The 17,503-nt window shown below is 42.7% G+C and overlaps 2 protein-coding genes across 4 annotated transcripts; both read right to left on the minus strand.

The window, feature by feature from the left end:
- Positions 1-1,649: 1,649 nt before the first annotated feature.
- Positions 1,650-7,344, minus strand: LOC129826211 (40S ribosomal protein SA-like). Its single transcript, XM_055886674.1, has 8 exons — positions 7,255-7,344; positions 6,730-6,880; positions 6,052-6,170; positions 3,323-3,568; positions 2,923-3,051; positions 2,617-2,776; positions 2,374-2,412; positions 1,650-2,225 (listed from the first exon to the last, which is right to left on the minus strand). Exons 2-8 carry the CDS (start codon positions 6,860-6,862, stop codon positions 2,131-2,133), a joined length of 921 nt encoding a protein of 306 aa, XP_055742649.1. The 5' UTR covers positions 6,863-6,880; positions 7,255-7,344; the 3' UTR covers positions 1,650-2,130.
- Positions 7,345-9,441: 2,097 nt separating this feature from the next.
- LOC129826218 (mitochondrial glycine transporter B-like) lies at positions 9,442-17,393 on the minus strand. Of its 3 annotated transcripts, none has more exons than XM_055886699.1 (8): positions 17,286-17,393; positions 15,570-15,726; positions 13,569-13,693; positions 13,102-13,186; positions 12,809-12,988; positions 12,502-12,670; positions 12,104-12,270; positions 9,442-11,875 (listed from the first exon to the last, which is right to left on the minus strand). In XM_055886699.1, exons 2-8 carry the CDS (start codon positions 15,705-15,707, stop codon positions 11,753-11,755), a joined length of 987 nt encoding a protein of 328 aa, XP_055742674.1. In that variant the 5' UTR covers positions 15,708-15,726; positions 17,286-17,393; the 3' UTR covers positions 9,442-11,752. The 3 variants fall into 3 exon arrangements, with proteins under 3 accessions (XP_055742674.1, XP_055742663.1, XP_055742684.1); XM_055886688.1 differs by lacking the exon at positions 17,286-17,393 and adding an exon at positions 15,887-16,047; XM_055886709.1 differs by lacking the exons at positions 15,570-15,726; positions 17,286-17,393 and adding an exon at positions 14,322-15,562.
- Positions 17,394-17,503: the final 110 nt, after the last annotated feature.

A 17,503-nucleotide genomic window follows, 5' to 3' on the forward strand; every position in this document is an offset into this window, starting at 1 on the left:
AAAAATCCAGAAAATCACATTGTATGATTTAAGTAATTAATTTGCATTTTATTGCATGACAATGTTTTGGAAATTAGTTTTACTTTAGGCTTATTTAAATCATATTTCAAATTCATTTAATCTAAAGGCTGCAAGATGTGCAAAAGTTGAAAACGTAAGTATTTTTGTTTTTAGAAGATGCCACAAACCAGCAGAGGTCAGACAAAAAATTCTATACAATACCAGAAAAATCAGCAAAAAGACAGATGCTGAAAGAAAAAAGGGAAATCTGAGCTTACAAAAGCGAGAACAAAGCAGCAAGAGAAGGCAATGGAAATGGAACCAACAGAATAGCAGATGTTAAAGACAAGTTGCAATGGAGACCTACCCATCAGGCAACACACCACCTTAGTCACCAGATGACTTGCAGCCAGAGGGCAGAATACATGCCCCTAACACCCCTACATTGTCTGAAACATTATTGCAGTTAAAGCAAAAGTATTAAAACATGCGCAGTGCCTAGGACAAAGCGGCTTCAAAAATGCTCACAGGCAACATCCTGAAAAATATGGCCTAGTAAAAGCTGCAAACAGAGAATTTGGATTTTCAGCAAAAGCAATGAGGGCAAATGAACAGTCCAACAAGTCTTCAATACTCCAGGAGAAAGCAATGTAACAGGATCAGAATACCACAGAAGAGAAAAATCACTAGAATCTATGAACGTGATAACAGTAGAACATGGAAAGAGGACACACAAGGAACAAGACAAACAGAAGCACTTCTTGAATGGCACAATTCAGAACCTTAATCAGAATTTTAAGAGGAAATATTCGGAGATTAAAATGTCCTATGAATTCTGCAAAATACTTCCTTTTGGGTTGTCAAGCCAACAGTCGATAGGGACACGTCTCTGCTAAACCCACACCAACCTCCAGTTCATGGTGGAAAACTACAATATCACAGTGATCAGCTGCAGCATGAGTCTTTGTGCTGTGAGAACCTGAAGAGTGCATGTACACAGTGCTCCCTTTTCCAACCAAAAAAGCTGAAAACATCTGCCTTTGATGCTGGTGAGTAGACATGGTGTTTGAGTGGAAAAGAAAGCAAAAATAATAAGAGAAACATGGATGTCCCTGTACATCTGTCAGTAAAAGAAAAGGTGTGGCTCACTGCAGACTACTGGAGAACTTGTCCAAAGGATTGAAAAGAGAAGTTGGGGAAACATGTACAACATTTGACACCAATACTCCAGAGAATTTAAAGACCAACTGCAGAAAGAGGAGATCGTGCATATTGACTTTGCAGAGAATTACCTGTGTAAATTCAATGAAATCCAGGCATTTCACTTTGCTCACTGAGCTCTTCTATGCAAATGACCCCTCTGCAATCTGGGCCCATCTCTCAAAAACACTGGCCTACTTCGTTGAGCATGGCCCATAAGCTCCTTTGAGTCCAACTTTGTCATGTTTAACAGTTGATTAAAAAATATATTTTACATGTCATCTCCACCTCACCCATATGATGTAATTGAGTAGGATTTGTTTTAGGTCGGGAAATAAGTTCAAATGTTGGGCGGAAAAATCTTATTTGTCATTGTTTTCAGCTTCACAAAGTCAAGTTTATACATTCAGGCATGTTGAGTTATGAAAACCTTAATAACCACAAGTTTATGTACAAATGTATAAGTATTTATTTTAAATTGTATTTAATTTGCAACTATTATTGATGTTTTACGACATTATGTAAATTACATTTGTCTGAGAAAAATAAATTCCTGAATAGTACAATTACAGCCATTGGGATATTATTTCTAGACAAATCATAGACAACTGGTAAATGGCGTTTCAGAAGGTTTTAATTTCTGAAAGCTTGCAGGGCCAAAGTACCCAAAGTTGCTGAATCACCCAACAGTGTAATTAAAGAGCTTTACCCCTTTTGTCAGCATTAAGAGGGCTCAACATATGGCAACAGTCTAATTAAATGTCATTAAGTTCTTTCAATGTGAAATGTAAGTATAACAGTTGTTAATATTAATGTAGTATTGCCGTTATGGTCACTTGCCTACTACACTGTAGTGTTTAAATTGTCAGGGGTCAGTTTGTACACCAAAAAAGCAATTTAGTGTACTGTCAAACATTAGACCACCATTGCTTAGGACCAAGCAGCAGTCTCCCCACCCCATTCAGAGGCCTGGGCAATAGGGGCAGCTGACCAATCCTCAGTGGCTGGCTGGGAACTCCAGTCCTCTGCAAGAGAGAAAACGTTAAAGATGTGCAAATACATGACCAACAACCACTAATTTCGGTATATTTGAGTAGGTTAAACAATCAATCCGACTGATGACAATTATGGCGCATCAATTAGAGGGAGGCTGATGTTAAGCTCACAACTCACCAGTGAACCCCTCAGCAGCTGGCTTGGCAAGAGCAGCAGCTGAAAGACAAGCAGAAACTCAATTAGGATTACACCTAAACATGAGACCTTTCAGACAAACACATTTGATAGGTTCTGACGTACCAAGAGTCATATACATCCAAATCAATTACATTTTGAAAATGCTGCCAAGTGCATCAGTCAAGAACCTAAAACCAAGTCTCAGCATAGTGGAACCAGAAACCACATCTTCACTTTCCTTACCTGCAGAGAATGGCTGGATGGGGACTGAGGGCACAGCCACTCCCTCAGACCAGTCAGCCACTTCAGGCTGGGTAAACTCAACTGCTGGAGCAGTCCACTCTCCCTGGAACTCCTCCTTTCCAACAGCTTTCTCAGCCTCAGCCTGTTCCTCCCTCTCAATCTGCCAGGGAAAACAATGAGCGTCAGGCTAACAACGCAAACAGAACATACAAGATCCATTACTGTTGAGAAATAAGTCAGACTTGCCCTACCAGTAAATTTGGTGTATAATGGTTTAAGTATGTGTCTAAAAGGCATGCTTCTTACCTCCTCAGGGTCCCTGTAGAAATAGAGATCAGGCATGACCTCCCAGGGGTGCTCCCTGGAGATGGTGCCCCGCATCCTCAGCACCTCCCTGGACAGCATCCACCACATCAGACCCACAGAGTGGTGACCCTGGAGCACAGTTCAGACCATGACCAACTACACCAATGAGACTAGAACACCGGTCTTTTACAGAAATATGTAGCATGGCCTATACCTAATTCCCCCTCCCTCTTACACACGGATGGAGCAAGGGGAGAAAAAAAAGGCACTGCGTTTCTGTAGCACACATCCTACACCCAGCACCGCACTGACAGGACTGCGCCGGGCTCTAACGGTGTGCAAGTCAAACAACCAGGAAACTCACGTAGGTGTTAAGTGTATGAGGGCAAAGCAGTCTAACCTTGTTGTTGCAGGGGATGGCGATGTCGACATATCTGAGTGGGGAGTCAGTGTTGCACAGGGCAATGGTGGGGATGTTGACGTAAGAGGCTTCAGTCAGGGGCTGGTGATCAGCACGAGGGTCTGTTACAATTAGGAGGCGTGGCTCCCTGAAGGCAGCCTGGATCTGATTGGTGAAGGTTCCGGGGGTGAAACGACCGTGGAAGGTGGTGGCACCAGTGGCCGAGGCAAACTTCAGCACAGCTCTCTACAAAAATGTATATGAAAGGTTATTAGCGACCAAGCTGCAGAAAGCATGGTTAACACCCATCACTGCCCTTGGAATCTAAAGGCAAGTGGCACGAGACAGCATGCAGAATTGATGTGGCTCAGGTAACTATCAAATGAAAATCATTGTGCGGAAGCCCTACCAATGTTACATCGAGAGCATCCTGACTGGTTGCATCACTGCCTGGTACGGTAACTGCTCAGCCTCCGACCAAAAGGCACTACAGAGAGTAGTGCGTACGGCCCAGTACATCACTGGGGCCAAGCTTCCTGCCTTCCAGGACAACAATACCAGGTGGTGTCAGAGGAAGGCCCTAAAAAATTGTCAAAGACCCCACCCACCCCAGTCAGACTGTTCCCTCTACTACCGCATGGCAAGCGGTACCGGAGCGCAAAGTCTAGGACCAAAAGGCTTCTCAACAGCTTTTTACCCCCAAGCCATAAGATTCCTGAACAGGTAATCAAATGGCTACCTGGACTATTTGCATTGTGTGCCACCCAGCCAAACCACTCTTTTACATTGCTGCTACTCTCTTTATCATATATGCATAGTCACTAACCATACCTACATGTACATACTACCTCAGTTAGCCCAACTAACCGGTGCCCCCACACATTGGCTAATAGGACTATCTGCATTGTGTCCCGCCACCCACCAACCCCCCCTTACACTACTCTGTTAATCATAAACTCATCAAAAAAGAAAAAGGGATTTCAGGACCCTGTCTTTCAAAGAATTCATAAAATCCAAATTACTTCACAGATCTTCATTGTAAAGGGTTTATAGACTGTTTCTCATACTTGTTCAATGACCCATAAACAATTAATGAACATGCACCTGTGGAACATTCATTAAGACACCAACAGTTTACAGAAGTTATGCAATTAAGGTCACAGTTATGAAAACTTAGGATACTATAAAGAGGCCATTCTACTGACACTGAAAAACAACAAAAGAAAGCTGCCCAGGGTCCTTGCGTGAACATGCATTAAGCATGCTGCAAGGAGGCATGAGGACTGCAGATGTGGCCAGGGCAATAAATTCCAATGTCCGTACTGTGAGACACCTAAGACAGCGCTACAGGGAGACAGGACGGACAGCTGATCGTCCTCGCAGTGGCAGACCACGTGTAACACCTGCACAGGATCGGTACATCACACCTGTGGGACAGGTACAGGATGGCAACAACTGCCGGAGTTCCACCAGGAACGCACAATCCCTCCATCAGTGCTCAGACTGTCCGCAATAGGCCGAGAGGCTGGACTGAGGGCTTGTAGGGCAGGGCCTCACCAGACATAACCGGCAACAAGGTCGCCTATGGGGACAAACCCACCGTCGCTGGACCAGACAGGACTGGCAAAGAGCGCGGGATCAATTGAGGCGGAGGGTCCATCATGGTCTGGGGCAGTGTGTCACAGCATCATCAGACTGAGCTTGTCATCATTGCAGGCAATCTCAATACTGTGCGTTACAGGGAAGACATCCTCCTCCCTCATGTGGTACCCTTCCTGCAGGCTCATCCTGACATGACCCTCCAGCATGACAATGCCACCAGCCATCCTGTCTTGCAGGAAATCATGCACAGAACGAGCAGTAATGTCAGTGTTCTGCCATGGCCAGCAAAGAGCCCGGATCTCAATCCCATTGAGCACGCCTGGGACCTGTTGGATCGGAGGTTGGGGGCTAAGGCCATTCCCCCCAGAAATGTCCGGGAACTTGCAAGTGCCTTGGTGGAAGACTGGGGTAACATCTCACAGCAAGAACTGGCAAATCTGGTACAGTCCATGAGGAGATGCACTGCAGTACTTAATGCTGCTGCTGGCCACACCAGATACTGACTTACTTTTGATTTTGACCCCCCCTTTGTTCAGGGACACATTATTCCATTTCTGTTTGTCACATGTCTGTGGAACTTGTTCAGTTTATGTCTCAGTTGTTGAATCTTATGTTCATACAAATATTTACGCATGTTAAGTTTGCTGAAAATAAACGCAGTTGACAGAGGACGTTTCTATTTTTGCTGAATTTATATGCATCGTCACTTTAACTATAGCTACATGTACATACTACCTTAATTAGCGCGACAAACCAGTGCCTTTATATAGCCTCGCTACTGTTATTATTCACTGTCTTTTATTTCCTTAAATAGGTGCACAGTAGATACATTTTTACTTAAATTGCACTGTTGGTTAGGGCCTCTAAGCAAGCATTTCACTCAAAGCCTAATGAACCAGTTGTATTCAGCACACATGACAACTAACCTTTCATTTGATTTGTTAACGTAAACCGGGCCCAATCTAGCAAACTTCCAACACCTGCACACCGACATCAGTGCAAGGCTTTGTGTGCACGCATGCAGCCACATCTATACAGAAACGTCTAATTGATGGGTAAACACAAGGCAAGCATTCAGTTCCATTAATTATTCACCGTGTCCACTACGCTGCCAGTTGGAGCTGTACCTGTCCAGTGTTCCTGGAGGAGATGACGCAGACGTCAGCTGGGTTCTCGATGGCAACAATGGCACGGGCTGCCAACAGTAGCTTCTCCCAGGTCTTCCTCAGGTTGATGATGTACACACCTGAGGACAAGGGGCAGTCAGTACACCCAGATCTGTGTCCAGTTTACCCTGCCCAAATGTGCTCCATCTAGTGAGAGAAACAATCAGTGGTCAACTCTAGTTCAGTGAGTTGAAGGGGACAGAAGCTTTTGTTGTTACAGCCCAGCATTGAAACAGACATCCATTTCAACTATTACATTTACATTTAAGTCATTTAGCAGACGCTCTTATCCAGAGCGACTTACAAATTGGAAAGTTCATACATATTCATCCTGGTCCCCCCGTGGGAATTGAACCCACAACCCTGGCGTTGCAAGCGCCATGCTCTACCAACTGAGCCACACGGGACCGTGTGGCTCAGTCATCAAGACTTTGAATATCAATCAAATGTATTTATAAAGCCCATTATACATCAGCCGACATCAAAGTGCAATACAGAAACACAGCCCAAAAATCCAAATCAGGCATGCTTGTGTCAGAACAGCAGCCTACATAGACAGTATCCCTCCACAACCAGGGTGGGTTGACCACTGGCTTATACCACTACAAGTAGTTTTGTTCAGGACCACCAACCACTCACCATCACTCTTCCTCTTGTAGGTGTAGTGCTCCATCTGAAAGTCCATGTTAGTTCCTCCCAGATGGGTTCCTGCAGCCAAGAACTTAAGCACATCGTCCTCCTTCATTTGAAGAACATCTAGATTTCCAGACATCTTGACCACTTTCCCTGACTTGAGTGCCGGAAAAAAGAGGAACCAGGAGTCAAAAGAGATATATATTATATATAATAAAAGTAAACAGTTATTCCAGTCCCAGACATTGTAGTTGATAAGGCCATCAACGCGTTACGCTTATGCGCGAGTGGCCCATTGCCTAGCATAACATGGCCTGGCTAGTGTACTTTGCAGGACACAGTGCGCTAAACAGCATGTCAGGCACGTGTCTACTCGACATATTAGTGTTAGCTTTCAAGTCATATAAAGCCTTCAAATTCAAACATCTACATAGACTAATGTGAGACATCCTGCACATGGTCACTGATTACTTCGTCTATTTAAGTGACGTTTGACATTAAAAAAAGCGTGAAATGTAACTTAAAACTCACCACGAAACTATGCAAAATATGTACCCCGTGCGTCAAAGAGGAAGGCTAAGGGAAATTACGCCAAATATATACTCAAGTTTCAAAGCACATGATTGGTTGTTTCGCTGACTGAAAATATAACTGTCTAATTGGATATTTCATTCACTAGATGGCGCAAACACTCCAGCGCACTAGCAGCACAGAGTAGCAGCGTATGGGTTTGGTGAAACCGGTAACTGGAGGTCGGACGAGGAGACCATATTAAGACAATGCGATGGAAAGACCATATTAAGACAATGGGGAGACGTTGACTTCCAGGTTAGAGTGGCCTGTGTTGCAACTTTATTTGCTAGAGATACGGAGTTCCAGGTGAAGGTATCACAATATGTACATAGTGATTTTGCAATATGTTATAAAATTCATTTTTTTAAATAAGAAGAGGTAAATTGCAAAAATGCCAACTTGCCTCAGATACAAAGATAGAATGGGTGCTAGACAAGATGGCTTGGACCTCTTGGGATGGGTGCTGGAAAAGATCATTGCAATGTTTTGACCAATGTCAAGGTCATCGGGTAATTACAGGTGGAGGGTATGACATGTTATTGCGGGAAGTGGGGTTATGTGACTGAGTGAATAAAAAATTAACTTTTATGACTTATTGAATAGGCCACTTAAAAAAAGGATAATTAAGTTAATGGGGTGTTCTCACAGTCCTTTCAGTGTCTCAATCTTAATGTATTTGCGGTGCATCTATTTTTTACATTTGATTTAATATTTATATAACCAGGAAAAGCCCACTGAGACCCAGAGTCTCTTTTTCAATGTTAACCTGGCCAAGAAGGCAGCAACAATCAATACATTACATAATTAAAACATACAGCAATACAATATGATCCAGCCTAAAAAAAACATTTACACTCCTCTGTAACAAGTCTCACATATTTTAAATTCATTCAGTGGCACTAACATATCTAGATGAAGCATGGATTTTAGATTATTCCATGTGTCTGGTGCACAAGAAAAGGCAGTCTTGTCTAATACTGTGAATGTCCTGGGGACTTTAAGTAGCAACCACCTATGTATTCTCCACAGCAAGTTTACTCACATATGTCATCTACGACCTCAATAAACTCCTAATCTGTGTCAAACTCACTTCATATGTCAGTGTACCCTATCTAATTCTGAAAGCAAAGGCCACTGTGACACAGGCTATCACTGCAGTCCTTGATATAAGGTTTCTGATGAGAATAGCTGATTGGGTTGGAAATGGGTGTCATGTCATTATGATTAAAAATAACCACAAAGTTGCACAAGTTTCCAATATGTTAACAGTTTGTTTTACATAATGAGTCAGACATGTAATGCACAAACAATGAAATATGACTCATACTTAGCTAATAACATACGAAATATGGCATACTTAGCTAATAATATGGTTTAATTGTACAACAAGATTTCTAGATGAAAAAAGAATCAAATATAGACATAGCCAAGAAGAAAACTGGTTTAGATCAGTATAGCCTAATGCCTTACTTTTGCTTGGCTCTTGCCTTTCACTCTCCTTATCATTAACTATCCCTTTGATGTCACAACCCTGCCCCCTTCTCCCAGTCTTATGTCTGACAGCTCTGTGATAAGCATATTATCATCATGCACTGCTATTACTGTTGGTAGGTATAATGGCTGTGTCTAAGGTGAAATGAAAATTAAAGAAACCTCCGGTATTGCCGTACTAATGTTGAAACTGAGAATGACCCATGTACTAGAAACATCCACTGCTCCCAAGTACTGTGTGGGCTGTTCATATTACCTCTTTGAATAACGAGGTCAATGTTGGGTTGTAGGTGTACTTATTAACGCTCAGAGACCAACTGTCATGTGATTTATGGGCCATATAAGTAGGGCATTGCTGGAACATGTGTCTGGACTAAGCTGAGCTGCCTTCGTGTCCGCCTGTCTCTCTCAGTGACCACCTATCCACCGCCTCAGCCAGGATTCAGTATGTCATGTGTCATTTAATTTCCTTCTGAGGACACATGGGTTGCAGTTGTGGAAAGGTTCCCCAAGGCACTAATGTCATGTCACTTTCTGTTGTTTCACAGAGTGTGGAGAGAGAAAGGGAAGAGAAAAGGGAGAAAAAGAGGTGTAAAGGGATGCATGACAGACACAAAGCAAATACCTTATATAATGAATATTAGCAGACTCATGTTGTATTCTTATATAATTTTACTTTATTTTTTATTTAAAATGTTCTCTTCAACACACCAGCATAATTATTCACCATTACAATAAACAGTAATAAATTATATCAAATATGAAAACATGAACAATTATAATACCGTTCTAAGGGAAATCAACTGTACAGCTCAAATGGACAGCAAGCAAAGCTTATTATATGTTACAACATCTCTACCAGAATAATATCTTAGAACAGTGGCAATAGTTTGGTACACAGGGAAGGTAGGCAGACTCACTGTGGCATGAGACAGTCCAGAGTTTTAGATTACGGAAGTGGTTAAAAGTGCATTTCCAGCTAAGGATCAGTATGTTAAGCAATTAGTGTTCTTTACCTTCAATTTAAAGACAAGCAGATACAAGTTGTGGTAAAGTCTAGGGAAAACAGGTACCTAACATTGTAGAATTCTACAGTGGGATATACAGTATATCACAAAAGTGAGTACACCCCTCACATTTTTGTAAATATTTGAGTATATCTTTTCATGTGACAACACTGAAGAAATGACACTTTGCTACAATGTAAAGTAGTGAGTGTACAGCTTGTATAACAATATCAATTTGCTGTTCCCTCAAAATAACTCAACACACAGCCATTAATGTCTAAACCACTGGCAACAAAAGTAAGTACACCCCTAAGTGAAATTGTCCCAATTGGGCCCATTTAGCCATTTTCGACCAAAGAAGTTGAGTGCACGTGCTCAGCGTCATATCCAGAGGTTGTCTTTGGGAAATAGACGTATGAGTGCTGCCAGCATTGCTGCAGAGGTTAAAGGGGTGGGGGGGTCAGCCTGTCAGTGCTCAGACCATACGCCGTACACTGCATCAAATTGGTCTGCATGGCTGTCGTCCCAGAAGGAAGCCTCTTCTAAAGATGATGCACAAAAAATCCCGCAAACGGTTTGCTGAAGACAAGCAGACTAAGGACATGGATTACTGGAACCATGTCCTGTGGTCTGATGAGACCAAGATAAACTTATTTGGTTCAGATGGTGTCAAACGTGTGTGGCGGCAACCAGGTGAGGAGTACAAAGACAAGTGTGTCTTGCCTACAGTCAAGCATGGTGGTGGGAGTGTCATGATCTGGGGCTGCATGAGTGCTGCCGGCACTGGGGATCTACAGTTCATTGAGGGAACCATGAATGCCAACATGTACTGTGACATGCTGAAGCAGAGCATGATCCCCTCCCTTCGGAGACTGGGCCGCAGGGCAGTATTCCAACATGAAAACGACCCCAAACACACCTCCAAGACGACCACTGCCTTGCTAAAGAAGCTGAGGGTAAAGGTGATGGACTGGCCAAGCATGTCTCCAGACCTAAACCCTATTGAGCATCTGTGGGGCATCCTCAAAACGGAAGGTGGAGGAGTGCAAGGTCTCTAACATCCACCATCTCCGTGATGTCGTCATGGAGGAGTGGAAGAGGACTCCAGTGGCAACCTGTGAATCTCTGGTGAACTCCATGCCCAAGAGGGTTAAGTTAGTGCTGGAAAATGATGGTGGCCACACAAAATATTGACACTTTGGGCCCAATTTGGACATTTTCACTTAGGGGTGTACTCACTTTGTTGCTAGCGGTTTAGACATTAATGAGGGAACAGCAAATTTACACTGTTATACAAGCTGTACACTCACTACTTTGTAGCAAAGTGTAATTTCTTCAGTGTTGTCACATGAAAAGATATACTCAAATAATTACAAAAATGTGAGGGGTGTACTCACTTTTGTGATATACTGTATATCTAAAGCCTGGAGTAGCTTAAACAGTCAGTGTGGCTGGGAGTCCAGTGGCTAGTTAGGGACCAACAATATTTTACGACTTAAAGTGCAATATGGAATTTTGAAAGTAGCCCAGTAGAGTAAATAAATTAAAGTCTTGTTTGGTGTAGCCTCACATACAATGACGACAGACAATATCGTGCAATGCAAAACTATTGCAATCCATTCAAATATACAGACATTTTAATAAAACTACTAGTCCCCATCTTTCTGTCAAAGTATGGATACCAGTCCTTGAGGTATCATATCTTTGCAATGTGTTAATAATGTTATGGCAGAATACTGTATGTCAGTGAAGAAGTCCATTGGCACACTCTCACAACTAGGCAGTTTAAAGACACAAACACAGCAGTGCCTTCCAGGGCACTCCTCACTGTCCTGGTTTGTCCTCGGTGACTTGACTTTCACTTTCTTCCTCGGTTCACACACGTTCCTCATTTCATTCTCTCTCTTCAGGACTTGTCATCCCTTCTTCTTGTCATCCCTCTTTTTTGTCATCCCTCCTCAGGACTTGAGCCCCATGCGGGCCATCATCTGTTCATACACCGTCCATGCCATGGCAGCAATCATGGTCCTCCTCAGAGAACGTGGCACCCCACCCCGGAAGAACCCTTGAAACCCATGCTCCTGAGAGACGGAGAGAAAGAATGGCACATGTCAACTACTATAAATCAACCCTGATGTTTTATTACATAGTGTGACACTGTGTGCAGGCTAGAGGTCAGCATATAAACACATACAGACAACAGTTTAGCCTGACCCATATAAGAACAACGTCAGTATATTATAACAGTGCTATTGCCCTAAGCATAGTAACAACGCTGTATTCAATAAAACACCCAGAGAGATAGTTACATTGTAAATGTATCGCACAGCGTCTGCAGTCCTCCTGTACAGATGTGGGCTGACTTGGACGTGGGTTTTGACCACGTCAGCTGGCTGGGTGACCAGGGAAGCCAGGACTCCAGCCAGAATCCCACAGCTGAAGTTAGCCAGGGGCGCGTAGGGAGACGTGCTTATCTCTGGGAGGAAGAAACAGAGAGACACTATAAATTCCACTCCACACCAAACAATTCACATTGAGACAGATACGTCAAAGTTATCAAATGTGGCTTCTAGTGTAACCAATACTACTGCTCTATGTTTATGTCATAGGCGTCCCCATACTGACATTTCAAAGTGATCGCTCACTAGTGAAACAAATACTAGTGTTGAGCATTAGTGTGGTGTGTGTCCGGTGTCCTGATACTGACCTTGTGGCAGAGTGTTCTTGCCCTGGCTGTAGAACATGACATAGAGGCCTGAGAAGGGAGCATCTCTGAGGAGGGTGGCGGTCAGCCCTGAGAACAGAGCTCCGGGTCCCTCTGTTTGACACACACTGCGCAAAGCACCTGCCACGCTCACGTAGTTATACCTGCCACTCTGAAACAACAACAGACACTACAGTAAACACCCACACATTAAACAGTACTCATGTAGTTACTGTAATCATACAGTATACAGAAAAGTATTTATCTTTTCCTTCCTGCCCCTCCCCTCCGTCTCTCTACCTGAACATACCTCAAAGCGAGTCTTAATGACAGTGACAGGTAGCATGCAGACCCCTGCTACAGTCCTGGCCCCAGCTCCCAGCAGCACAGACTCCATGGCCCCAGGGCCCTGCTCCAGGAAGTAGTACTGCTTCAGAGAGTAGTAGGTGCTGAAGTAGATCCCTACGCCGGGGATGGTCCGCACAAACGACTGGAGAAGGAAGCAGAGCAGACATAGTGTCAGAGTCATATACTCAACACACAGATTCAACATAATGATGTGTTTCTATTTATATTATTGATCATAAAGAGAGGCCAACTTACTGGTGAGACTCCCTTCCAAAGTCCTATGAGCTTCTCTGTCCGTACAACACTTAAGAACACAGTCACCATCCCCACTCTTGCTGAACTGAAAGAGCATAAGAGAGAGAGTAAGCAGTATTAACACACTGTACTATGAAACGACCTAAAAGTTATTTTTAAGTGTCTTGCAACTACGCTTAATTTCAAAATAGCTGACATGACATTGAGTTGGTACTAGCATGCAGGCCATGTGGAACCAGCATGAGTTTTATGACTCTTTGGACTCTCAATGTTCAGATCTACAATATTGCTTAGTCAATGAGGCAAGTCAATAGAGTAATGCAATGCTAGTTGGTCTCATGCTCTAGGACAAGACTGTAATATAGAGCCAGAAAACTTACTACAAACGTAACCTCACCTGATTACTATGTGGAAGTATGTGGACTATGCTGTAGAGGTATTGACTGAGCCAGCTGAAGGCTACTCACCCAGGCTGCATGTTGCTGTGAAGGGTCTGCAGGCGGGTCTTGACCAGGTCCAGAGGCTGGAAGAGCAGGGTGGAGCATGTTCCACTGAGAGAGCCACACATAAAGGCTTTGAGAGCCGGGTGAGCCTGAAGGGAGAGACAAGCAGAGAGGGGAGGAAGGAAGAGTGATAACACCGATCACACACCAGTCATGGTAGAGTGCTCTTCAGTGAGAGCCCAAAGCGTGATGGGACTTATGATTGTTTACGATGGAAAGCACCAGGCAGAGTGGGTCCTGGGAAATAGGACAAATGCACATACACTCGCTACAGTAATTCACATTACATAAATACCCACACAAGTAGTAAAAACAAACATTCAGACTCAAGAATATGAGTCATTACAACACAAAGCAATGATTGAAAAATTGTGTGTAAATTAACATGGGACCACGAAGAGAACAGGCAAAAGGGCAAAGGACTCTCCATTGAAAAACTAAAATGCACCAACACTATTCACTATTCTCCTCCCTGCAAGTGTCACCCTACATCAGGTATGTGTTATAATGCATTATCATAATTGGCATGCTTAGTTCTCTAAACAATCTGCCAACACAAACATCAACAAAGAACTGGATGGCTGCAGAAAAAGCATCATATACACCATACCCAGTCACTCCAATTTTCACATGCTGTCATTACAGACAAAAAATAAGACGCCACACACACAATATACAAAACAACACACACATCCCTCCTACAGCCCACATCCCTACCTTCCCCGGGCTACTTTTCAGTGGCTGATCCTGTTTTTCCTGCATTTGTCCCTGTTTTCTTCCCCTCTCCGGCTAAGCTGTTATGAACTGTGGTGGGTTGTCAGGGCAAAAGCCTCCATCTTTCTCTTCACTTCTCTATAAGCTTTCCTCAGTTTCCCTTCACAAAGCAGCTTAATCCACTGGTGTATGTTTCCACTCTCTCTCACACACAACCTCTCAATGCTGCTTCTCCTACTCTACCCCTCATCTTTCTGCTTCCAGCTAATGCACATCTCTGCAAAATGTCATGCGTCATACATTGTAAATGTCAGTGTGTGTGTATGAGCGCATGCGCATGTATTTGTATGTTCTGGCTTCCATAAAACAACTTATCACAGTTTACATTCTAGAGCGTATGTTCTTAGGGTATGTGCTGCTCTAGAACTAGTGTAAAAGTGCTTTTATTTCCTTATCACTGGGCATGAATTCTAGTACATTTCAATGTCCTCAGCTCTGGTAAATGACTTGGTAGTTCCTGTACTGTGATGTAACATTGACAACCTGTACTCCTTCACTGGGAAGGACAACCTGTACTCCTTCACTGAGAAACCCACACTTTCTCAACATGTCCCTGCCCCTCCCTTAATGAGGGTGCTATGGCAACAGCCCCCAACAGGGCTTGCTGACCAATGGCAGTGTTGGCACAGGGGAGGCTTGGCAAAGCCTTGCTCACTTGTTTGGCATGTCTATGAAGATTTAAGGTGGCATACCGGAGTTTGACCTACCTTCAGGGCAGAGGACAATAGAGAACTTGAAAACATAGAATATTCTAGAACAGCCTGAGAAAGTGCATAGTATGAAAGTGTCCTTAAACTTTCATCAGGTTAGAGGAGGAGTAAGGACAACTGGGTCAATCAACAATGGCCAGGTCGCAGTTGCAAATGAGAACTTGTTCTCAACTAGCCTACCTGGTTAAATAAAGGTGAAATAAAATAAAAAAAATATGTCACAGGATGGTAATGTGATTAACATAGGGGCTGGATTGAGAAAGTAGTCCTGGGTGACCCTGATCCAAAATCACAGCCTGACATAAAATACATGTGAAATCTTAACTGAGATATTAAATATTATAACCCAAGCCCTTAGACCACCGAAACCACATTAATAAAACACTGTACATGTATACCAGTCAATGAAGTTACTCTAGAATTATTGTCCTTCAGACTTTCACCATCAAATACTAAATGATCTATAAAAAATCCCACTCACCAGAGACAGTTCCATGGTTATTTTGAAAGTTGAGAATAAATTGCAATCCAATAATGTTGTCCTTCTATGATCAAAATCCTCTTTTGTCTTTTCCTCTTTTTGAATCACTTTCTCAGTCCTTACTCTGCCACTGTCCATTCAACTTTTCCAAACGCTCCTGCACAAGAGATTACAAGTGAAGATTTCAAGGATGGGCATTTCATCTGCACAATCCATTACATAACAGACAGAATAACCTTTCAAAACTGATATAGAATGTCACAGCCTGTAACTTAAAGCACGGGTGTTTTGCAATGTTGATACAGTGTGTCCCTTACAGCAGATACTGGAGAGCTGCACTGCCTCTGATTGATCCACCGAGGGGTTGGGGCACTCACCACAGCACAGACCCAATGTAGGAATCACCTGACACACACTACGGTTCCCATTTAAGACACACAGTTACTTATTAACTAATCAAAGATCACCACCCAGCACATTAGCATTACATACACCCTGATCACACTGCACATGTTTCTCATGAGTGTGTGTGTGTGCACATCTGTGTGAGTGTGTGTATATGTCTCTGTGTGTGGTGTGAACATGTGTGTATATGTGGAGGAGGGCCCTGAAGCCTTATGCTCTCAATACTTTTTGAGGAGGCACAGGTGGCCAAATTAAGTTTGAAAGTGCTTTTTAGTCCAGGACTGTTTTTATAATGTGTCCAGACTCCAGACCTTTAAATCTTGATATACACTTTTTATGGAATATGTTCTGCATTTCAAGACATTACTTTAAATGGGTAGAGACAGACATCTCAATCGGCATACATCTATGTGACTTATTTTGTGAGAGAGTCAAGTGACTCAGCACACATATACATTGAAACAGATTAATACAATTAATGACTATTGTTAATGTAACACAGACATCGCTAAATGACTAGGTGCACACTCATTCAGCCAAAACTTAGCACGGGACTGGAATAGGAGTGATTATGATCCGGGGTTATAGAACTGTTGCAGAATCAGGACAGTACAGGAAAGACGGACAGGAATGAATTTGCACTCCCATGTCAACCTCTAATGTACATGTCGACTAACATTCAAGGTAGTTAAAAAATATTTATATTAATTTTAACAAATATGATCAACATTTATCACAGGTCTCACACTAGATCATTTTCAATCATGTTAAACAGGGGCCTACAGTGATCTTCTTTGGAACTATAAGCATCTAAGGATTCCCACGCAGGAATTTAGTCGTTTATGCCTCGTTCTCGTGCTAGTCGGAACTAGGAAACTCTGACAATTCTGACTTGGAAACATGAGCTCTGGAGTTTCCAATTTGAAAGTACCAGAATCAACGAATAGTAAGCTCTAATACAAAACCACAATAATCATGAACAGGATAGTTGTCAGAAGCGTTTCCCAGTCCAACAAAACTTTTATACCGAGAATCGTACGTCTAATATTATTTCAATTAATTAGAATGAGAACACAACCCGAAGACAAGTTAGTTATAAAACGTGCACAATGAGAATAGAAACTCACATTTATAATTGCATAGGGCAAAGCATTGAACTGGAGAATGGACAAAAGATGTAATCAACAGAAGCAGGCATCTGTAATTATTTGATTAAATAATGATTAACAAGCAAGGGCCATTCGCTGAAATATTGTAGCTTACAATAGGCCGTTGTATTAACACAATATACAAACGACATTCAGTTCTCACCCAAATCTGTCCATCCTTGTGCAATATTCTGTTTGAACCGGTTTAGACTTGATTTATTATGCCGTTTGTCCTGGGGAACCATTGCAACTGGGATTTTTTTCAAAGTCAAGACTGTCCTCTTGTGGTCATGTCTGAGATCACGTTGCTAAAAAATAAAGACTACAGGACAATATTAGATCTGATAGTCTAGTGTATTGCCAGTTTAAAGAGGCAATCAG

Source organism: Salvelinus fontinalis, chromosome 2 (genome assembly GCF_029448725.1).
Source record: "Salvelinus fontinalis isolate EN_2023a chromosome 2, ASM2944872v1, whole genome shotgun sequence".
NCBI lineage: Eukaryota > Metazoa > Chordata > Actinopteri > Salmoniformes > Salmonidae > Salvelinus > Salvelinus fontinalis.